The sequence below is a fragment of the Hemicordylus capensis genome, chromosome 8 (assembly GCF_027244095.1).
Source record: "Hemicordylus capensis ecotype Gifberg chromosome 8, rHemCap1.1.pri, whole genome shotgun sequence".
NCBI classification, from domain to species: domain Eukaryota; kingdom Metazoa; phylum Chordata; class Lepidosauria; order Squamata; family Cordylidae; genus Hemicordylus; species Hemicordylus capensis.
In genome coordinates, this window is record NC_069664.1 from 29,715,190 (window position 1) to 29,738,785 (window position 23,596).

The 23,596-nt window shown below is 43.5% G+C and overlaps 1 protein-coding gene across 1 annotated transcript in view; it reads right to left on the reverse strand.

Annotated features, from left to right (window-relative positions):
• Positions 1-408: 408 nt before the first annotated feature.
• LOC128333835 (putative small proline-rich protein 5) overlaps positions 409-23,596 on the reverse strand; it is a 38,731-nt gene continuing 15,543 nt past the window's right edge. The window contains exons 19-43 of the mRNA XM_053269854.1: positions 23,306-23,316; positions 21,705-21,711; positions 21,346-21,356; positions 19,817-19,823; positions 19,463-19,473; positions 18,078-18,084; positions 17,721-17,731; positions 16,192-16,198; positions 15,838-15,848; positions 14,453-14,459; positions 14,097-14,107; positions 12,568-12,574; positions 12,212-12,222; positions 10,611-10,617; positions 10,255-10,265; positions 8,798-8,804; positions 8,439-8,449; positions 6,982-6,988; positions 6,626-6,636; positions 5,241-5,247; positions 4,882-4,892; positions 3,713-3,719; positions 3,358-3,368; positions 1,973-1,979; positions 409-447 (exon numbers count right to left, since the gene is read on the reverse strand). Coding sequence (XP_053125829.1) covers positions 409-447; positions 1,973-1,979; positions 3,358-3,368; positions 3,713-3,719; positions 4,882-4,892; positions 5,241-5,247; positions 6,626-6,636; positions 6,982-6,988; positions 8,439-8,449; positions 8,798-8,804; positions 10,255-10,265; positions 10,611-10,617; positions 12,212-12,222; positions 12,568-12,574; positions 14,097-14,107; positions 14,453-14,459; positions 15,838-15,848; positions 16,192-16,198; positions 17,721-17,731; positions 18,078-18,084; positions 19,463-19,473; positions 19,817-19,823; positions 21,346-21,356; positions 21,705-21,711; positions 23,306-23,316 — 255 coding nt within the window. The remainder of the gene's footprint in view (positions 448-1,972; positions 1,980-3,357; positions 3,369-3,712; positions 3,720-4,881; positions 4,893-5,240; positions 5,248-6,625; positions 6,637-6,981; positions 6,989-8,438; positions 8,450-8,797; positions 8,805-10,254; positions 10,266-10,610; positions 10,618-12,211; positions 12,223-12,567; positions 12,575-14,096; positions 14,108-14,452; positions 14,460-15,837; positions 15,849-16,191; positions 16,199-17,720; positions 17,732-18,077; positions 18,085-19,462; positions 19,474-19,816; positions 19,824-21,345; positions 21,357-21,704; positions 21,712-23,305; positions 23,317-23,596) is intronic.

The following is a 23,596-nucleotide window of genomic DNA, read 5'->3' on the forward strand; positions in this document are numbered from 1 at the left end:
CACTGACGTACACAATTGATTGGGGACTAAATTTCCTGGAGAGATCAGTTCTTGGTGGCTGACTTCATGTCTCTGCCAGGAATTGAAATGATAAGACAGAATACTTAGGGGAGAGCTTCTGTATTTGTGGCTGGCTTCATGTCTAGGAAATGAATTGAACTGAAAGGATAGAATATTTCCTGGAGCACTCAGTGCTTGGTGGCTGACTTCATGTCTCTGCCATGTATTACTGTGATATACATGTTAGATAATTTGAGTGTGTTTAGCATTTAATGTTCTGAGCCTTGACGAAACAAGGCTAAAGATGCTGAAATTTTTATTTTTAATTAATTTTAGACTAAAGCACAAAGATCAGGAAGAAACCTAAAATCGAAATTGTGTGAAAAACAGAAGAAAGGAAGAGGACCATCAGGGGACCAGAAAACGGGAGAAGATGGAGAAGAAGATCTGCTCCAAAGAAGAGGGACAAGAGGACATTAACGTATACAATTGATTGGGGACTAAATTTCCTGGAGTGCTTCTCTCTTGGTGGCTGACTTCAAGTCTCTGCCATGAATTGTACTGATAGGACAGAATATTTCCTGGAGGGCTTCTCTCTTGGTGGCTGACTTCATGTCTCTGCAATGAATTGTATGGATAGGACAGATTATTGCCTGGAGGGCTTGTCTCTTAGTGGCTGACTTCATGTCTCTGCCATGAATTGTAAGGATACGACAGAATATTTCCAGGAGGGCTTCTCTCTTGGTGGCTGACTTCATGTCTTTGCCACGAATTGTACTAATAGGACAGAGTATTGCCTGCACTATTTTTCTCTTGGTGGCTGACTTCATGTCTCTGCCACAAATTGTACTGATAGGATAGAATATTTCCTGGAGGGCTTCTCTCTTGGTGGCTGACTTCATGTCTCTGCCATGAATTGTACGGATAGGACAGAATATTTCCTGGATTGCTTCTCTCTTAGTGGCTGACTTCATGTCTCTGCCACGAATTGTACGGATAGGACAGAATATTTCCTGGATTGCTTCTCTCTTGGTGGCTGACCTCATGTCTTTGCCATGAATTGTACGGATAGGACAGAATATTTCCTGGAGGGCTTCTCTCTTGGTGGCTGACTTCATGTCTCTGCCATGAATTGAACTCATAGGACAGAGTATTGCTTGGAATATTTTTCTCATGGTGGCTGACTTCATGTCTCTGCCACAAATTGTACTGATAGGACAGAGTATTGCCTGGAGGGCTTGTCTCTTAGTGGCTGACTTCATGTCTTTGCTATGAATTGAACTCATAGGACAGAATATTTCCTGGAGGGCTTCTCTCTTGGTGGTTGACTTCATGTCTCTGCCATGAATTGAACTAACAGGACAGAGTATTGCTTGGAATATTTTTCTCTTGGTGGCTGACTTCATGTCTCTGCCATGAATTGAACTCATAGGAAAGAGTATTGCTTGGAATATTTTTCTCTTGGTGGCTGACTTCATGTCTCTGCCATGAATTGTACAGATAGGACAGATTATTGCCTGGAGTGCTTCTCTCTTGGTGGCTGACTTCATGTCGCTGCCAAGTATATCTGTGAAATACATGTTAGAAAAATTGGGTGTGTTTAGTACATACTGTTCCGAGACCTGACGAAGAAAAGACGGGAAGACACGGGTGTGACACCTCTGCCAGCTGCCAGCGTTGGAAGCCGATTGCGAAGGCCTGCTGACCAAGAACTACAATGGGAGAGCTCTGTTCAGGTAAGGAAATATGATTTAACTGTAGAAGCATATAGGTCCTCTAGAAAGTGCCTTAGGAAGTTCAGGTAACAGACACCCCATGGGGCATTCTGCCCGGTGCGCTGAATTGGGGATGTGGCGGGGGGGGGGGGGGGGAGAGAAAAAGAAGCCAAATGGTAAAAACTAAACATGCTGAAATTTATTATTTTTTCAATATTTTTAGATTGAAGAAAAGAGACCAGGAAGAAACCTAATACCGGACATCTGTGGAAGACAGAGAGGAAAAAAAGGATCATCAGGGGACAAGAAAACGGAAGAAGATGAAGAAGAAGATCTGCTCCAAAGAGAAGGGGAAAAGGACAGTGACGTAAAGAAGTGATTGGGAACTAGGTTTTCTTGAAGTGCTCAGTTTTTGGTGGCTGACTTCATGTCTCTGCCATGAATTGTACGGATAGGACAGAATATTCCCTGGAGGGCTTCTCTCTTGGTGGCTGACTTCATGTCTCTGCCATGAATTGAACTAACAGGACAGAGTATTGCTTGGAATATTTTTCTCATGGTGGCTGACTTCATGTCTCTGCCACAAATCGTACTGATAGGACAGAGTACTGCCTGGAGGGCTTGTCTCTTAGTGGCTGACTTCATGTCTCTGCCACAAATTGTATTGATAGGACAGATTATTGCCTGGAGGGCTTGTCTCTTAGTGGCTGGCTTCATGTCTCTGCCACAAATTGTACTGATAGGAAAGAACATTTCCTGGATTGCTACTCTCTTGGTGGCTGACTTCATGTCTCTGCCATGAATTGAACTCATAGGAAAGAGTATTGCTTGGAATATTTTTCTCTTGGTGGCTGACTTCATGTCTCTGCCACAAATTGTACTGATAGGACAGAATATTTCCTGGATTGCTTCTCTCTTGGTGGCTGACTTCATGTCTCTGCCATGAATTGTACGGATAGGACAGATTATTGCCTGGAGGGCTTGTCTCTTAGTGGCTGACTTCATGTCTCTGCCATGAATTGTACAGATAGGACAGATTATTGCCTGGAGGGCTTGTCTCTTAGTGGCTGACTTCATGTCTCTGCCACGAATTGTACAGATAGGACAGAATATTTCCTGGAGGTCTTCTCTCTTGGTGGCTGACTTCATGTCTCTGCCTTGAATTGAACTAACAGGACAGAGTATTGCTTGGAATATTTTTCTTTTGGTGGCTGACTTCATGTCTCTGCCATGAATTGAACTCATAGGAAAGAGTATTGCTTGGAATATTTTTCTCTTGGTGTCTGACTTCATGTCTCTGCCACAAATTGAACTCATAGGACAGAATATTTCCTGGATTGCTTCTCTCTTGGTGGCTGACTTCATGTCTCTGCCATGAATTGAACTCATAGGAAAGAGTATTGCTTGGAATATTTTTCTCTTGGTGGCTGACTTCATGTCTCTGCCATGAATTGAACTCATAGGAAAGAGTATTGCTTGGAATATTTTTCTCTTGGTGGCTGACTTCATGTCTCTGCCATGAATTGTACAGATAGGACAGATTATTGCCTGGAGTGCTTCTCTCTTGGTGGCTGACTTCATGTCGCTGCCAAGTATATCTGTGAAATACATGTTAGAAAAATTGGGTGTGTTTAGTACATACTGTTCCGAGACCTGACGAAGAAAAGACGGGAAGACACGGGTGTGACACCTCTGCCAGCTGCCAGCGTTGGAAGCCGATTGCGAAGGCCTGCTGACCAAGAACTACAATGGGAGAGCTCTGTTCAGGTAAGGAAATATGATTTAACTGTAGAAGCATATAGGTCCTCTAGAAAGTGCCTTAGGAAGTTCAGGTAACAGACACCCCATGGGGCATTCTGCCCGGTGCGCTGAATTGGGGATGTGGCGGGGGGGGGGAGAGAAAAAGAAGCCAAATGGTAAAAACTAAACATGCTGAAATTTATTATTTTTTCAATATTTTTAGATTGAAGAAAAGAGACCAGGAAGAAACCTAATACCGGACATCTGTGGAAGACAGAGAGGAAAAAAAGGATCATCAGGGGACAAGAAAACGGAAGAAGATGAAGAAGAAGATCTGCTCCAAAGAGAAGGGGAAAAGGACAGTGACGTAAAGAAGTGATTGGGAACTAGGTTTTCTTGAAGTGCTCAGTTTTTGGTGGCTGACTTCATGTCTCTGCCATGAATTGTACGGATAGGACAGAATATTCCCTGGAGGGCTTCTCTCTTGGTGGCTGACTTCATGTCTCTGCCATGAATTGAACTAACAGGACAGAGTATTGCTTGGAATATTTTTCTCATGGTGGCTGACTTCATGTCTCTGCCACAAATCGTACTGATAGGACAGAGTACTGCCTGGAGGGCTTGTCTCTTAGTGGCTGACTTCATGTCTCTGCCACAAATTGTATTGATAGGACAGATTATTGCCTGGAGGGCTTGTCTCTTAGTGGCTGGCTTCATGTCTCTGCCATGAATTGTACGGATAGGACAGAATATTTCCTGGATTGCTTCTCTCTTAGTGGCTGACTTCATGTCTCTGCCACGAATTGTACGGATAGGACAGAATATTTCCTGGATTGCTTCTCTCTTGGTGGCTGACCTCATGTCTTTGCCATGAATTGTACGGATAGGACAGAATATTTCCTGGAGGGCTTCTCTCTTGGTGGCTGACTTCATGTCTCTGCCATGAATTGAACTCATAGGACAGAGTATTGCTTGGAATATTTTTCTCATGGTGGCTGACTTCATGTCTCTGCCACAAATTGTACTGATAGGACAGAGTATTGCCTGGAGGGCTTGTCTCTTAGTGGCTGACTTCATGTCTTTGCTATGAATTGAACTCATAGGACAGAATATTTCCTGGAGGGCTTCTCTCTTGGTGGTTGACTTCATGTCTCTGCCATGAATTGAACTAACAGGACAGAGTATTGCTTGGAATATTTTTCTCTTGGTGGCTGACTTCATGTCTCTGCCATGAATTGAACTCATAGGAAAGAGTATTGCTTGGAATATTTTTCTCTTGGTGGCTGACTTCATGTCTCTGCCATGAATTGTACAGATAGGACAGATTATTGCCTGGAGTGCTTCTCTCTTGGTGGCTGACTTCATGTCGCTGCCAAGTATATCTGTGAAATACATGTTAGAAAAATTGGGTGTGTTTAGTACATACTGTTCCGAGACCTGACGAAGAAAAGACGGGAAGACACGGGTGTGACACCTCTGCCAGCTGCCAGCGTTGGAAGCCGATTGCGAAGGCCTGCTGACCAAGAACTACAATGGGAGAGCTCTGTTCAGGTAAGGAAATATGATTTAACTGTAGAAGCATATAGGTCCTCTAGAAAGTGCCTTAGGAAGTTCAGGTAACAGACACCCCATGGGGCATTCTGCCCGGTGCGCTGAATTGGGGATGTGGCGGGGGGGGGGGGGGAGAGAAAAAGAAGCCAAATGGTAAAAACTAAACATGCTGAAATTTATTATTTTTTCAATATTTTTAGATTGAAGAAAAGAGACCAGGAAGAAACCTAATACCGGACATCTGTGGAAGACAGAGAGGAAAAAAAGGATCATCAGGGGACAAGAAAACGGAAGAAGATGAAGAAGAAGATCTGCTCCAAAGAGAAGGGGAAAAGGACAGTGACGTAAAGAAGTGATTGGGAACTAGGTTTTCTTGAAGTGCTCAGTTTTTGGTGGCTGACTTCATGTCTCTGCCATGAATTGTACGGATAGGACAGAATATTCCCTGGAGGGCTTCTCTCTTGGTGGCTGACTTCATGTCTCTGCCATGAATTGAACTAACAGGACAGAGTATTGCTTGGAATATTTTTCTCATGGTGGCTGACTTCATGTCTCTGCCACAAATTGTACTGATAGGACAGAGTACTGCCTGGAGGGCTTGTCTCTTAGTGGCTGACTTCATGTCTCTGCCACAAATTGTATTGATAGGACAGATTATTGCCTGGAGGGCTTGTCTCTTAGTGGCTGGCTTCATGTCTCTGCCACAAATTGTACTGATAGGAAAGAACATTTCCTGGATTGCTACTCTCTTGGTGGCTGACTTCATGTCTCTGCCATGAATTGAACTCATAGGAAAGAGTATTGCTTGGAATATTTTTCTCTTGGTGGCTGACTTCATGTCTCTGCCACAAATTGTACTGATAGGACAGAATATTTCCTGGATTGCTTCTCTCTTGGTGGCTGACTTCATGTCTCTGCCATGAATTGTACGGATAGGACAGATTATTGCCTGGAGGGCTTGTCTCTTAGTGGCTGACTTCATGTCTCTGCCATGAATTGTACAGATAGGACAGATTATTGCCTGGAGGGCTTGTCTCTTAGTGGCTGACTTCATGTCTCTGCCACGAATTGTACAGATAGGACAGAATATTTCCTGGAGGTCTTCTCTCTTGGTGGCTGACTTCATGTCTCTGCCTTGAATTGAACTAACAGGACAGAGTATTGCTTGGAATATTTTTCTTTTGGTGGCTGACTTCATGTCTCTGCCATGAATTGAACTCATAGGAAAGAGTATTGCTTGGAATATTTTTCTCTTGGTGTCTGACTTCATGTCTCTGCCACAAATTGAACTCATAGGACAGAATATTTCCTGGATTGCTTCTCTCTTGGTGGCTGACTTCATGTCTCTGCCATGAATTGAACTCATAGGAAAGAGTATTGCTTGGAATATTTTTCTCTTGGTGGCTGACTTCATGTCTCTGCCATGAATTGAACTCATAGGAAAGAGTATTGCTTGGAATATTTTTCTCTTGGTGGCTGACTTCATGTCTCTGCCATGAATTGTACAGATAGGACAGATTATTGCCTGGAGTGCTTCTCTCTTGGTGGCTGACTTCATGTCGCTGCCAAGTATATCTGTGAAATACATGTTAGAAAAATTGGGTGTGTTTAGTACATACTGTTCCGAGACCTGACGAAGAAAAGACGGGAAGACACGGGTGTGACACCTCTGCCAGCTGCCAGCGTTGGAAGCCGATTGCGAAGGCCTGCTGACCAAGAACTACAATGGGAGAGCTCTGTTCAGGTAAGGAAATATGATTTAACTGTAGAAGCATATAGGTCCTCTAGAAAGTGCCTTAGGAAGTTCAGGTAACAGACACCCCATGGGGCATTCTGCCCGGTGCGCTGAATTGGGGATGTGGCGGGGGGGGGGGAGAGAAAAAGAAGCCAAATGGTAAAAACTAAACATGCTGAAATTTATTATTTTTTCAATATTTTTAGATTGAAGAAAAGAGACCAGGAAGAAACCTAATACCGGACATCTGTGGAAGACAGAGAGGAAAAAAAGGATCATCAGGGGACAAGAAAACGGAAGAAGATGAAGAAGAAGATCTGCTCCAAAGAGAAGGGGAAAAGGACAGTGACGTAAAGAAGTGATTGGGAACTAGGTTTTCTTGAAGTGCTCAGTTTTTGGTGGCTGACTTCATGTCTCTGCCATGAATTGTACGGATAGGACAGAATATTCCCTGGAGGGCTTCTCTCTTGGTGGCTGACTTCATGTCTCTGCCATGAATTGAACTAACAGGACAGAGTATTGCTTGGAATATTTTTCTCATGGTGGCTGACTTCATGTCTCTGCCACAAATCGTACTGATAGGACAGAGTACTGCCTGGAGGGCTTGTCTCTTAGTGGCTGACTTCATGTCTCTGCCACAAATTGTATTGATAGGACAGATTATTGCCTGGAGGGCTTGTCTCTTAGTGGCTGGCTTCATGTCTCTGCCACAAATTGTACTGATAGGAAAGAACATTTCCTGGATTGCTACTCTCTTGGTGGCTGACTTCATGTCTCTGCCATGAATTGAACTCATAGGAAAGAGTATTGCTTGGAATATTTTTCTCTTGGTGGCTGACTTCATGTCTCTGCCACAAATTGTACTGATAGGACAGAATATTTCCTGGATTGCTTCTCTCTTGGTGGCTGACTTCATGTCTCTGCCATGAATTGTACGGATAGGACAGATTATTGCCTGGAGGGCTTGTCTCTTAGTGGCTGACTTCATGTCTCTGCCATGAATTGTACAGATAGGACAGATTATTGCCTGGAGGGCTTGTCTCTTAGTGGCTGACTTCATGTCTCTGCCACGAATTGTACAGATAGGACAGAATATTTCCTGGAGGTCTTCTCTCTTGGTGGCTGACTTCATGTCTCTGCCTTGAATTGAACTAACAGGACAGAGTATTGCTTGGAATATTTTTCTTTTGGTGGCTGACTTCATGTCTCTGCCATGAATTGAACTCATAGGAAAGAGTATTGCTTGGAATATTTTTCTCTTGGTGTCTGACTTCATGTCTCTGCCACAAATTGAACTCATAGGACAGAATATTTCCTGGATTGCTTCTCTCTTGGTGGCTGACTTCATGTCTCTGCCATGAATTGAACTCATAGGAAAGAGTATTGCTTGGAATATTTTTCTCTTGGTGGCTGACTTCATGTCTCTGCCATGAATTGAACTCATAGGAAAGAGTATTGCTGGGAATATTTTTCTCTTGGTGGCTGACTTCATGTCTCTGCCATGAATTGAACTCATAGGAAAGAGTATTGCTTGGAATATTTTTCTCTTGGTGGCTGACTTCATGTCTCTGCCATGAATTGTACGGATAGGACAGATTATTGCCTGGAGTGCTTCTCTATTGGTGGCTGACTTCATGTCGCTGCCATGTATTTCTGTGAAATACATGTTAGAAAAATCGAGTGTGTTTAGTACATACTGTTCCGAGATCTGACGAAGAAAAGACGGGAAGACACGGGTGTGACACCTCTGCCAGCTGCCAGCGTTGGAAGCCGATTGCGAAGGCCTGCTGACCAAGAACTACCATGGGAGAGCTCTGTTCAGGTAAGGAAATATGATTTAACTGTAGAAGCATATAGGTCCTCTAGAAAGTGCCTTAGGAAGTTCAGGTAACAGACACCCCATGGGGCATTCTGCCCGGTGCGCTGAATTGGGGATGTGGCGGGGGGTGGGGGAGAGAGAAAAAGAAGCCAAATGGTAAAAACTAAACATGCTGAAATTTATTATTTTTTCAATATTTTTAGATTGAAGAAAAGAGACCAGGAAGAAACCTAATACCGGACATCTGTGGAAGACAGAGAGGAAAAAAAGGATCATCAGGGGACAAGAAAACGGAAGAAGATGAAGAAGAAGATCTGCTCCAAAGAGAAGGGGAAAAGGACAGTGACGTAAAGAAGTGATTGGGAACTAGGTTTTCTTGAAGTGCTCAGTTTTTGGTGGCTGACTTCATGTCTCTGCCATGAATTGTACGGATAGGACAGAATATTTCCTGGAGGGCTTCTCTCTTGGTGTCTGACTTCATGTCTCTGCCATGAATTGAACTAACAGGACAGAGTATTGCTTGGAATATTTTTCTCATGGTGGCTGACTTCATGTCTCTGCCACAAATTGTACTGATAGGACAGAGTACTGCCTGGAGGGCTTGTCTCTTAGTGGCTGACTTCATGTCTCTGCCACAAATTATACTGATAGGAAAGAACATTTCCTGGATTGCTACTCTCTTGGTGGCTGACTTCATGTCTCTGCCATGAATTGAACTCATAGGAAAGAGTATTGCTTGGAATATTTTTCTCTTGGTGGCTGACTTCATGTCTCTGCCACAAATTGTACTGATAGGACAGAATATTTCCTGGATTGCTTCTCTCTTGGTGGCTGACTTCATGTCTCTGCCATGAATTGTACGGATAGGACAGATTATTGCCTGGAGGGCTTGTCTCTTAGTGGCTGACTTCATGTCTCTGCCATGAATTGTACGGATAGGACAGAATATTTCCTGGAGGGTTTCTCTCTTGGTGGCTGACTTCATGTCTCTGCCTTGAATTGAACTAAGAGGACAGAGTATTGCTTGGAATATTTTTCTTTTGGTGGCTGACTTCATGTCTCTGCCATGAATTGAACTCATAGGAAAGAGTATTGCTTGGAATATTTTTCTCTTGGTGGCTGACTTCATGTCTCTGCCATGAATTGTACAGATAGGACAGATTATTGCCTGGAGGGCTTGTCTCTTAGTGGCTGACTTCATGTCTCTGCCACGAATTGTACGGATAGGACAGAATATTTCCTGGAGGTCTTCTCTCTTGGTGGCTGACTTCATGTCTCTGCCATGAATTGAACTCATAGGAAAGAGTATTGCTTGGAATATTTTTCTCTTGGTGGCTGACTTCATGTCTCTGCCACAAATTGAACTCATAGGACAGAATATTTCCTGGATTGCTTCTCTCTTGGTGGCTGACTTCATGTCTCTGCCATGAATTGAACTCATAGGAAAGAGTATTGCTGGGAATATTTTTCTCTTGGTGGCTGACTTCATGTCTCTGCCATGAATTGAACTCATAGGAAAGAGTATTGCTTGGAATATTTTTCTCTTGGTGGCTGACTTCATGTCTCTGCCATGAATTGTACGGATAGGACAGATTATTGCCTGGAGTGCTTCTCTATTGGTGGCTGACTTCATGTCGCTGCCATGTATTTCTGTGAAATACATGTTAGAAAAATCGAGTGTGTTTAGTACATACTGTTCCGAGACCTGACGAAGAAAAGACGGGAAGACACGGGTGTGACACCTCTGCCAGCTGCCAGCGTTGGAAGCCGATTGCGAAGGCCTGCTGACCAAGAACTACAATGGGAGAGCTCTGTTCAGGTAAGGAAATATGATTTAACTGTAGAAGCATACAGGTCCTCTAGAAAGTGCCTTAGGAAGTTCAGGTAACAGACACCCCATGGGGCATTCTGCCCGGTGCGCTGAATTGGGGATGTGGCGGGGGGGGGGGAGAGAAAAAGAAGCCAAATGGTAAAAACTAAACATGCTGAAATTTATTATTTTTTCAATATTTTTAGATTGAAGAAAAGAGACCAGGAAGAAACCTAATACCGGACATCTGTGGAAGACAGAGAGGAAAAAAAGGATCATCAGGGGACAAGAAAACGGAAGAAGATGAAGAAGAAGATCTGCTCCAAAGAGAAGGGGAAAAGGACAGTGACGTAAAGAAGTGATTGGGAACTAGGTTTTCTTGAAGTGCTCAGTTTTTGGTGGCTGACTTCATGTCTCTGCCATGAATTGTACGGATAGGACAGAATATTTCCTGGAGGGCTTCTCTCTTGGTGGCTGACTTCATGTCTCTGCCATGAATTGAACTAACAGGACAGAGTATTGCTTGGAATATTTTTCTCTTGGTGGCTGACTTCATGTCTCTGCCATGAATTGAACTAACAGGACAGAGTATTGCTTGGAATATTTTTCTCATGGTGGCTGACTTCATGTCTCTGCCACAAATTGTACTGATAGGACAGAGTGCTGCCTGGAGGGCTTGTCTCTTAGTGGCTGACTTCATGTCTCTGCCACAAATTGTATTGATAGGACAGATTATTGCCTGGAGGGCTTGTCTCTTAGTGGCTGGCTTCATGTCTCTGCCACAAATTGTACTGATAGGAAAGAACATTTCCTGGATTGCTACTCTCTTGGTGGCTGACTTCATGTCTCTGCCATGAATTGAACTCATAGGAAAGAGTATTGCTTGGAATATTTTTCTCTTGGTGGCTGACTTCATGTCTCTGCCACAAATTGTACTGATAGGACAGAATATTTCCTGGATTGCTTCTCTCTTGGTGGCTGACTTCATGTCTCTGCCATGAATTGTACGGATAGGACAGATTATTGCCTGGAGGGCTTGTCTCTTAGTGGCTGACTTCATGTCTCTGCCATGAATTGAACTAACAGGACAGAGTATTGCTTGGAATATTTTTCTCTTGGTGGCTGACTTCATGTCTCTGCCATGAATTGTACAGATAGGACAGATTATTGCCTGGAGGGCTTGTCTCTTAGTGGCTGACTTCATGTCTCTGCCACGAATTGTACGGATAGGACAGAATATTTCCTGGAGGTCTTCTCTCTTGGTGGCTGACTTCATGTCTCTGCCTTGAATTGAACTAACAGGACAGAGTATTGCTTGGAATATTTTTCTTTTGGTGGCTGACTTCATGTCTCTGCCATGAATTGAACTCATAGGAAAGAGTATTGCTTGGAATATTTTTCTCTTGGTGTCTGACTTCATGTCTCTGCCACAAATTGAACTCATAGGACAGAATATTTCCTGGATTGCTTCTCTCTTGGTGGCTGACTTCATGTCTCTGCCATGAATTGAACTCATAGGAAAGAGTATTGCTTGGAATATTTTTCTCTTGGTGGCTGACTTCATGTCTCTGCCATGAATTGAACTCATAGGAAAGAGTATTGCTGGGAATATTTTTCTCTTGGTGGCTGACTTCATGTCTCTGCCATGAATTGAACTCATAGGAAAGAGTATTGCTTGGAATATTTTTCTCTTGGTGGCTGACTTCATGTCTCTGCCATGAATTGTACGGATAGGACAGATTATTGCCTGGAGTGCTTCTCTATTGGTGGCTGACTTCATGTCGCTGCCATGTATTTCTGTGAAATACATGTTAGAAAAATCGAGTGTGTTTAGTACATACTGTTCCGAGATCTGACGAAGAAAAGACGGGAAGACACGGGTGTGACACCTCTGCCAGCTGCCAGCGTTGGAAGCCGATTGCGAAGGCCTGCTGACCAAGAACTACCATGGGAGAGCTCTGTTCAGGTAAGGAAATATGATTTAACTGTAGAAGCATACAGGTCCTCTAGAAAGTGCCTTAGGAAGTTCAGGTAACAGACACCCCATGGGGCATTCTGCCCGGTGCGCTGAATTGGGGATGTGGCGGGGGGGGGGGAGAGAAAAAGAAGCCAAATGGTAAAAACTAAACATGCTGAAATTTATTATTTTTTCAATATTTTTAGATTGAAGAAAAGAGACCAGGAAGAAACCTAATACCGGACATCTGTGGAAGACAGAGAGGAAAAAAAGGATCATCAGGGGACAAGAAAACGGAAGAAGATGAAGAAGAAGATCTGCTCCAAAGAGAAGGGGAAAAGGACAGTGACGTAAAGAAGTGATTGGGAACTAGGTTTTCTTGAAGTGCTCAGTTTTTGGTGGCTGACTTCATGTCTCTGCCATGAATTGTACGGATAGGACAGAATATTTCCTGGAGGGCTTCTCTCTTGGTGTCTGACTTCATGTCTCTGCCATGAATTGAACTAACAGGACAGAGTATTGCTTGGAATATTTTTCTCATGGTGGCTGACTTCATGTCTCTGCCACAAATTGTACTGATAGGACAGAGTACTGCCTGGAGGGCTTGTCTCTTAGTGGCTGACTTCATGTCTCTGCCACAAATTGTATTGATAGGACAGATTACTGCCTGGAGGGCTTGTCTCTTAGTGGCTGGCTTCATGTCTCTGCCACAAATTGTACTGATAGGAAAGAACATTTCCTGGATTGCTACTCTCTTGGTGGCTGACTTCATGTCTCTGCCATGAATTGAACTCATAGGAAAGAGTATTGCTTGGAATATTTTTCTCTTGGTGGCTGACTTCATGTCTCTGCCACAAATTGTACTGATAGGACAGAATATTTCCTGGATTGCTTCTCTCTTGGTGGCTGACTTCATGTCTCTGCCATGAATTGTACGGATAGGACAGATTATTGCCTGGAGGGCTTGTCTCTTAGTGGCTGACTTCATGTCTCTGCCATGAATTGAACTAACAGGACAGAGTATTGCTTGGAATATTTTTCTCTTGGTGGCTGACTTCATGTCTCTGCCATGAATTGTACAGATAGGACAGATTATTGCCTGGAGGGCTTGTCTCTTAGTGGCTGACTTCATGTCTCTGCCACGAATTGTACGGATAGGACAGAATATTTCCTGGAGGTCTTCTCTCTTGGTGGCTGACTTCATGTCTCTGCCTTGAATTGAACTAACAGGACAGAGTATTGCTTGGAATATTTTTCTTTTGGTGGCTGACTTCATGTCTCTGCCATGAATTGAACTCATAGGAAAGAGTATTGCTTGGAATATTTTTCTCTTGGTGTCTGACTTCATGTCTCTGCCACAAATTGAACTCATAGGACAGAATATTTCCTGGATTGCTTCTCTCTTGGTGGCTGACTTCATGTCTCTGCCATGAATTGAACTCATAGGAAAGAGTATTGCTTGGAATATTTTTCTCTTGGTGGCTGACTTCATGTCTCTGCCATGAATTGAACTCATAGGAAAGAGTATTGCTGGGAATATTTTTCTCTTGGTGGCTGACTTCATGTCTCTGCCATGAATTGAACTCATAGGAAAGAGTATTGCTTGGAATATTTTTCTCTTGGTGGCTGACTTCATGTCTCTGCCATGAATTGTACGGATAGGACAGATTATTGCCTGGAGTGCTTCTCTATTGGTGGCTGACTTCATGTCGCTGCCATGTATTTCTGTGAAATACATGTTAGAAAAATCGAGTGTGTTTAGTACATACTGTTCCGAGATCTGACGAAGAAAAGACGGGAAGACACGGGTGTGACACCTCTGCCAGCTGCCAGCGTTGGAAGCCGATTGCGAAGGCCTGCTGACCAAGAACTACCATGGGAGAGCTCTGTTCAGGTAAGGAAATATGATTTAACTGTAGAAGCATATAGGTCCTCTAGAAAGTGCCTTAGGAAGTTCAGGTAACAGACACCCCATGGGGCATTCTGCCCGGTGCGCTGAATTGGGGATGTGGCGGGGGGGGGGGAGAGAAAAAGAAGCCAAATGGTAAAAACTAAACATGCTGAAATTTATTATTTTTTCAATATTTTTAGATTGAAGAAAAGAGACCAGGAAGAAACCTAATACCGGACATCTGTGGAAGACAGAGAGGAAAAAAAGGATCATCAGGGGACAAGAAAACGGAAGAAGATGAAGAAGAAGATCTGCTCCAAAGAGAAGGGGAAAAGGACAGTGACGTAAAGAAGTGATTGGGAACTAGGTTTTCTTGAAGTGCTCAGTTTTTGGTGGCTGACTTCATGTCTCTGCCATGAATTGTACGGATAGGACAGAATATTTCCTGGAGGGCTTCTCTCTTGGTGTCTGACTTCATGTCTCTGCCATGAATTGAACTAACAGGACAGAGTATTGCTTGGAATATTTTTCTCATGGTGGCTGACTTCATGTCTCTGCCACAAATTGTACTGATAGGACAGAGTACTGCCTGGAGGGCTTGTCTCTTAGTGGCTGACTTCATGTCTCTGCCACAAATTGTATTGATAGGACAGATTATTGCCTGGAGGGCTTGTCTCTTAGTGGCTGGCTTCATGTCTCTGCCACAAATTGTACTGATAGGAAAGAACATTTCCTGGATTGCTACTCTCTTGGTGGCTGACTTCATGTCTCTGCCATGAATTGAACTCATAGGAAAGAGTATTGCTTGGAATATTTTTCTCTTGGTGGCTGACTTCATGTCTCTGCCACAAATTGTACTGATAGGACAGAATATTTCCTGGATTGCTTCTCTCTTGGTGGCTGACTTCATGTCTCTGCCATGAATTGTACAGATAGGACAGATTATTGCCTGGAGGGCTTGTCTCTTAGTGGCTGACTTCATGTCTCTGCCACGAATTGTACGGATAGGACAGAATATTGCCTGGAGGTCTTCTCTCTTGGTGGCTGACTTCATGTCTCTGCCTTGAATTGAACTAACAGGACAGAGTATTGCTTGGAATATTTTTCTTTTGGTGGCTGACTTCATGTCTCTGCCATGAATTGAACTCATAGGAAAGAGTATTGCTTGGAATATTTTTCTCTTGGTGTCTGACTTCATGTCTCTGCCACAAATTGAACTCATAGGACAGAATATTTCCTGGATTGCTTCTCTCTTGGTGGCTGACTTCATGTCTCTGCCATGAATTGAACTCATAGGAAAGAGTATTGCTTGGAATATTTTTCTCTTGGTGGCTGACTTCATGTCTCTGCCATGAATTGAACTCATAGGAAAGAGTATTGCTGGGAATATTTTTCTCTTGGTGGCTGACTTCATGTCTCTGCCATGAATTGAACTCATAGGAAAGAGTATTGCTTGGAATATTTTTCTCTTGGTGGCTGACTTCATGTCTCTGCCATGAATTGTACGGATAGGACAGATTATTGCCTGGAGTGCTTCTCTATTGGTGGCTGACTTCATGTCGCTGCCATGTATTTCTGTGAAATACATGTTAGAAAAATCGAGTGTGTTTAGTACATACTGTTCCGAGATCTGACGAAGAAAAGACGGGAAGACACGGGTGTGACACCTCTGCCAGCTGCCAGCGTTGGAAGCCGATTGCGAAGGCCTGCTGACCAAGAACTACCATGGGAGAGCTCTGTTCAGGTAAGGAAATATGATTTAACTGTAGAAGCATATAGGTCCTCTAGAAAGTGCCTTAGGAAGTTCAGGTAACAGACACCCCATGGGGCATTCTGCCCGGTGCGCTGAATTGGGGATGTGGCGGGGGGGGGAGAGAAAAAGAAGCCAAATGGTAAAAACTAAACATGCTGAAATTTATTATTTTTTCAATATTTTTAGATTGAAGAAAAGAGACCAGGAAGAAACCTAATACCGGACATCTGTGGAAGACAGAGAGGAAAAAAAGGATCATCAGGGGACAAGAAAACGGAAGAAGATGAAGAAGAAGATCTGCTCCAAAGAGAAGGGGAAAAGGACAGTGACGTAAAGAAGTGATTGGGAACTAGGTTTTCTTGAAGTGCTCAGTTTTTGGTGGCTGACTTCATGTCTCTGCCATGAATTGTACAAATAGGACAGAATATTTCCTGGAGGGCTTCTCTCTTGGTGTCTGACTTCATGTCTCTGCCATGAATTGAACTAACAGGACAGAGTATTGCTTGGAATATTTTTCTCATGGTGGCTGACTTCATGTCTCTGCCACAAATTGTACTGATAGGACAGAGTACTGCCTGGAGGGCTTGTCTCTTAGTGGCTGACTTCATGTCTCTGCCACAAATTGTATTGATAGGACAGATTACTGCCTGGAGGGCTTGTCTCTTAGTGGCTGGCTTCATGTCTCTGCCACAAATTGTACTGATAGGAAAGAACATTTCCTGGATTGCTACTCTCTTGGTGGCTGACTTCATGTCTCTGCCATGAATTGAACTCATAGGAAAGAGTATTGCTTGGAATATTTTTCTCTTGGTGGCTGACTTCATGTCTCTGCCACAAATTGTACTGATAGGACAGAATATTTCCTGGATTGCTTCTCTCTTGGTGGCTGACTTCATGTCTCTGCCATGAATTGTACGGATAGGACAGATTATTGCCTGGAGGGCTTGTCTCTTAGTGGCTGACTTCATGTCTCTGCCATGAATTGAACTAACAGGACAGAGTATTGCTTGGAATATTTTTCTCTTGGTGGCTGACTTCATGTCTCTGCCATGAATTGTACAGATAGGACAGATTATTGCCTGGAGGGCTTGTCTCTTAGTGGCTGACTTCATGTCTCTGCCACGAATTGTACGGATAGGACAGAATATTTCCTGGAGGTCTTCTCTCTTGGTGGCTGACTTCATGTCTCTGCCTTGAATTGAACTAACAGGACAGAGTATTGCTTGGAATATTTTTCTTTTGGTGGCTGACTTCATGTCTCTGCCATGAATTGAACTCATAGGAAAGAGTATTGCTTGGAATATTTTTCTCTTGGTGTCTGACTTCATGTCTCTGCCACAAATTGAACTCATAGGACAGAATATTTCCTGGATTGCTTCTCTCTTGGTGGCTGACTTCATGTCTCTGCCATGAATTGAACTCATAGGAAAGAGTATTGCTTGGAATATTTTTCTCTTGGTGGCTGACTTCATGTCTCTGCCATGAATTGAACTCATAGGAAAGAGTATTGCTGGGAATATTTTTCTCTTGGTGGCTGACTTCATGTCTCTGCCATGAATTGAACTCATAGGAAAGAGTATTGCTTGGAATATTTTTCTCTTGGTGGCTGACTTCATGTCTCTGCCATGAATTGTACGGATAGGACAGATTATTGCCTGGAGTGCTTCTCTATTGGTGGCTGACTTCATGTCGCTGCCATGTATTTCTGTGAAATACATGTTAGAAAAATCGAGTGTGTTTAGTACATACTGTTCCGAGATCTGACGAAGAAAAGACGGGAAGACACGGGTGTGACACCTCTGCCAGCTGCCAGCGTTGGAAGCCGATTGCGAAGGCCTGCTGACCAAGAACTACCATGGGAGAGCTCTGTTCAGGTAAGGAAATATGATTTAACTGTAGAAGCATATAGGTCCTCTAGAAAGTGCCTTAGGAAGTTCAGGTAACAGACACCCCATGGGGCATTCTGCCCGGTGCGCTGAATTGGGGATGTGGCGGGGGGGGGGGGAGAGAAAAAGAAGCCAAATGGTAAAAACTAAACATGCTGAAATTTATTATTTTTTCAATATTTTTAGATTGAAGAAAAGAGACCAGGAAGAAACCTAATACCGGACATCTGTGGAAGACAGAGAGGAAAAAAAGGATCATCAGGGGACAAGAAAACGGAAGAAGATGAAGAAGAAGATCTGCTCCAAAGAGAAGGGGAAAAGGACAGTGACGTAAAGAAGTGATTGGGAACTAGGTTTTCTTGAAGTGCTCAGTTTTTGGTGGCTGACTTCATGTCTCTGCCATGAATTGTACGGATAGGACAGAATATTTCCTGGAGGGCTTCTCTCTTGGTGTCTGACTTCATGTCTCTGCCATGAATTGAACTAACAGGACAGAGTATTGCTTGGAATATTTTTCTCATGGTGGCTGACTTCATGTCTCTGCCACAAATTGTACTGATAGGACAGAGTACTGCCTGGAGGGCTTGTCTCTTAGTGGCTGACTTCATGTCTCTGCCACAAATTGTATTGATAGGACAGATTATTGCCTGGAGGGCTTGTCTCTTAGTGGCTGGCTTCATGTCTCTGCCACAAATTGTACTGATAGGAAAGAACATTTCCTGGATTGCTACTCTCTTGGTGGCTGACTTCATGTCTCTGCCATGAATTGAACTCATAGGAAAGAGTATTGCTTGGAATATTTTTCTCTTGGTGGCTGACTTCATGTCTCTGCCACAAATTGTACTGATAGGACAGAATATTTCCTGGATTGCTTCTCTCTTGGTGGCTGACTTCATGTCTCTGCCATGAATTGTACAGATAGGACAGATTATTGCCTGGAGGGCTTGTCTCTTAGTGGCTGACTTCATGTCTCTGCCACGAATTGTACGGATAGGACAGAATATTGCCTGGAGGTCTTCTCTCTTGGTGGCTGACTTCATGTCTCTGCCTTGAATTGAACTAACAGGACAGAGTATTGCTTGGAATATTTTTCTTTTGGTGGCTGACTTCATGTCTCTGCCATGAATTGAACTCATAGGAAAGAGTATTGCTTGGAATATTTTTCTCTTGGTGTCTGACTTCATGTCTCTGCCACAAATTGAACTCATAGGACAGAATATTTCCTGGATTGCTTCTCTCTTGGTGGCTGACTTCATGTCTCTGCCATGAATTGAACTCATAGGAAAGAGTATTGCTTGGAATATTTTTCTCTTGGTGGCTGACTTCATGTCTCTGCCATGAATTGAACTCATAGGAAAGAGTATTGCTGGGAATATTTTTCTCTTGGTGGCTGACTTCATGTCTCTGCCATGAATTGAACTCATAGGAAAGAGTATTGCTTGGAATATTTTTCTCTTGGTGGCTGACTTCATGTCTCTGCCATGAATTGTACGGATAGGACAGATTATTGCCTGGAGTGCTTCTCTATTGGTGGCTGACTTCATGTCGCTGCCATGTATTTCTGTGAAATACATGTTAGAAAAATCGAGTGTGTTTAGTACATACTGTTCCGAGATCTGACGAAGAAAAGACGGGAAGACACGGGTGTGACACCTCTGCCAGCTGCCAGCGTTGGAAGCCGATTGCGAAGGCCTGCTGACCAAGAACTACCATGGGAGAGCTCTGTTCAGGTAAGGAAATATGATTTAACTGTAGAAGCATATAGGTCCTCTAGAAAGTGCCTTAGGAAGTTCAGGTAACAGACACCCCATGGGGCATTCTGCCCGGTGCGCTGAATTGGGGATGTGGCGGGGGGGGGAGAGAAAAAGAAGCCAAATGGTAAAAACTAAACATGCTGAAATTTATTATTTTTTCAATATTTTTAGATTGAAGAAAAGAGACCAGGAAGAAACCTAATACCGGACATCTGTGGAAGACAGAGAGGAAAAAAAGGATCATCAGGGGACAAGAAAACGGAAGAAGATGAAGAAGAAGATCTGCTCCAAAGAGAAGGGGAAAAGGACAGTGACGTAAAGAAGTGATTGGGAACTAGGTTTTCTTGAAGTGCTCAGTTTTTGGTGGCTGACTTCATGTCTCTGCCATGAATTGTACAAATAGGACAGAATATTTCCTGGAGGGCTTCTCTCTTGGTGTCTGACTTCATGTCTCTGCCATGAATTGAACTAACAGGACAGAGTATTGCTTGGAATATTTTTCTCATGGTGGCTGACTTCATGTCTCTGCCACAAATTGTACTGATAGGACAGAGTACTGCCTGGAGGGCTTGTCTCTTAGTGGCTGACTTCATGTCTCTGCCACAAATTGTATTGATAGGACAGATTATTGCCTGGAGGGCTTGTCTCTTAGTGGCTGGCTTCATGTCTCTGCCACAAATTGTACTGATAGGAAAGAACATTTCCTGGATTGCTACTCTCTTGGTGGCTGACTTCATGTCTCTGCCATGAATTGAACTCATAGGAAAGAGTATTGCTTGGAATATTTTTCTCTTGGTGGCTGACTTCATGTCTCTGCCACAAATTGTACTGATAGGACAGAATATTTCCTGGATTGCTTCTCTCTTGGTGGCTGACTTCATGTCTCTGCCATGAATTGTACGGATAGGACAGATTATTGCCTGGAGGGCTTGTCTCTTAGTGGCTGACTTCATGTCTCTGCCATGAATTGAACTAACAGGACAGAGTATTGCTTGGAATATTTTTCTCTTGGTGGCTGACTTCATGTCTCTGCCATGAATTGTACAGATAGGACAGATTATTGCCTGGAGGGCTTGTCTCTTAGTGGCTGACTTCATGTCTCTGCCACGAATTGTACGGATAGGACAGAATATTTCCTGGAGGTCTTCTCTCTTGGTGGCTGACTTCATGTCTCTGCCTTGAATTGAACTAACAGGACAGAGTATTGCTTGGAATATTTTTCTTTTGGTGGCTGACTTCATGTCTCTGCCATGAATTGAACTCATAGGAAAGAGTATTGCTTGGAATATTTTTCTCTTGGTGTCTGACTTCATGTCTCTGCCACAAATTGAACTCATAGGACAGAATATTTCCTGGATTGCTTCTCTCTTGGTGGCTGACTTCATGTCTCTGCCATGAATTGAACTCATAGGAAAGAGTATTGCTTGGAATATTTTTCTCTTGGTGGCTGACTTCATGTCTCTGCCATGAATTGAACTCATAGGAAAGAGTATTGCTGGGAATATTTTTCTCTTGGTGGCTGACTTCATGTCTCTGCCATGAATTGAACTCATAGGAAAGAGTATTGCTTGGAATATTTTTCTCTTGGTGGCTGACTTCATGTCTCTGCCATGAATTGTACGGATAGGACAGATTATTGCCTGGAGTGCTTCTCTATTGGTGGCTGACTTCATGTCGCTGCCATGTATTTCTGTGAAATACATGTTAGAAAAATCGAGTGTGTTTAGTACATACTGTTCCGAGATCTGACGAAGAAAAGACGGGAAGACACGGGTGTGACACCTCTGCCAGCTGCCAGCGTTGGAAGCCGATTGCGAAGGCCTGCTGACCAAGAACTACCATGGGAGAGCTCTGTTCAGGTAAGGAAATATGATTTAACTGTAGAAGCATATAGGTCCTCTAGAAAGTGCCTTAGGAAGTTCAGGTAACAGACACCCCATGGGGCATTCTGCCCGGTGCGCTGAATTGGGGATGTGGCGGGGGGTGGGGGAGAGAGAAAAAGAAGCCAAATGGTAAAAACTAAACATGCTGAAATTTATTATTTTTTCAATATTTTTAGATTGAAGAAAAGAGACCAGGAAGAAACCTAATACCGGACATCTGTGGAAGACAGAGAGGAAAAAAAGGATCATCAGGGGACAAGAAAACGGAAGAAGATGAAGAAGAAGATCTGCTCCAAAGAGAAGGGGAAAAGGACAGTGACGTAAAGAAGTGATTGGGAACTAGGTTTTCTTGAAGTGCTCAGTTTTTGGTGGCTGACTTCATGTCTCTGCCATGAATTGTACGGATAGGACAGAATATTTCCTGGAGGGCTTCTCTCTTGGTGTCTGACTTCATGTCTCTGCCATGAATTGAACTAACAGGACAGAGTATTGCTTGGAATATTTTTCTCATGGTGGCTGACTTCATGTCTCTGCCACAAATTGTACTGATAGGACAGAGTACTGCCTGGAGGGCTTGTCTCTTAGTGGCTGACTTCATGTCTCTGCCACAAATTGTACTGATAGGACAGATTATTGCCTGGAGGGCTTGTCTCTTAGTGGCTGACTTCATGTCTCTGCCACAAATTATACTGATAGGAAAGAACATTTCCTGGATTGCTACTCTCTTGGTGGCTGACTTCATGTCTCTGCCATGAATTGAACTCATAGGAAAGAGTATTGCTTGGAATATTTTTCTCTTGGTGGCTGACTTCATGTCTCTGCCACAAATTGTACTGATAGGACAGAATATTTCCTGGATTGCTTCTCTCTTGGTGGCTGACTTCATGTCTCTGCCATGAATTGTACGGATAGGACAGATTATTGCCTGGAGGGCTTGTCTCTTAGTGGCTGACTTCATGTCTCTGCCATGAATTGTACGGATAGGACAGAATATTTCCTGGAGGGTTTCTCTCTTGGTGGCTGACTTCATGTCTCTGCCTTGAATTGAACTAAGAGGACAGAGTATTGCTTGGAATATTTTTCTTTTGGTGGCTGACTTCATGTCTCTGCCATGAATTGAACTCATAGGAAAGAGTATTGCTTGGAATATTTTTCTCTTGGTGGCTGACTTCATGTCTCTGCCATGAATTGTACAGATAGGACAGATTATTGCCTGGAGGGCTTGTCTCTTAGTGGCTGACTTCATGTCTCTGCCACGAATTGTACGGATAGGACAGAATATTTCCTGGAGGTCTTCTCTCTTGGTGGCTGACTTCATGTCTCTGCCTTGAATTGAACTAACAGGACAGAGTATTCCTTGGAATATTTTTCTTTTGGTGGCTGACTTCATGTCTCTGCCATGAATTGAACTCATAGGAAAGAGTATTGCTTGGAATATTTTTCTCTTGGTGGCTGACTTCATGTCTCTGCCACAAATTGAACTCATAGGACAGAATATTTCCTGGATTGCTTCTCTCTTGGTGGCTGACTTCATGTCTCTGCCATGAATTGAACTCATAGGAAAGAGTATTGCTGGGAATATTTTTCTCTTGGTGGCTGACTTCATGTCTCTGCCATGAATTGAACTCATAGGAAAGAGTATTGCTTGGAATATTTTTCTCTTGGTGGCTGACTTCATGTCTCTGCCATGAATTGTACGGATAGGACAGATTATTGCCTGGAGTGCTTCTCTATTGGTGGCTGACTTCATGTCGCTGCCATGTATTTCTGTGAAATACATGTTAGAAAAATCGAGTGTGTTTAGTACATACTGTTCCGAGACCTGACGAAGAAAAGACGGGAAGACACGGGTGTGACACCTCTGCCAGCTGCCAGCGTTGGAAGCCGATTGCGAAGGCCTGCTGACCAAGAACTACAATGGGAGAGCTCTGTTCAGGTAAGGAAATATGATTTAACTGTAGAAGCATACAGGTCCTCTAGAAAGTGCCTTAGGAAGTTCAGGTAACAGACACCCCATGGGGCATTCTGCCCGGTGCGCTGAATTGGGGATGTGGCGGGGGGGGGGGAGAGAAAAAGAAGCCAAATGGTAAAAACTAAACATG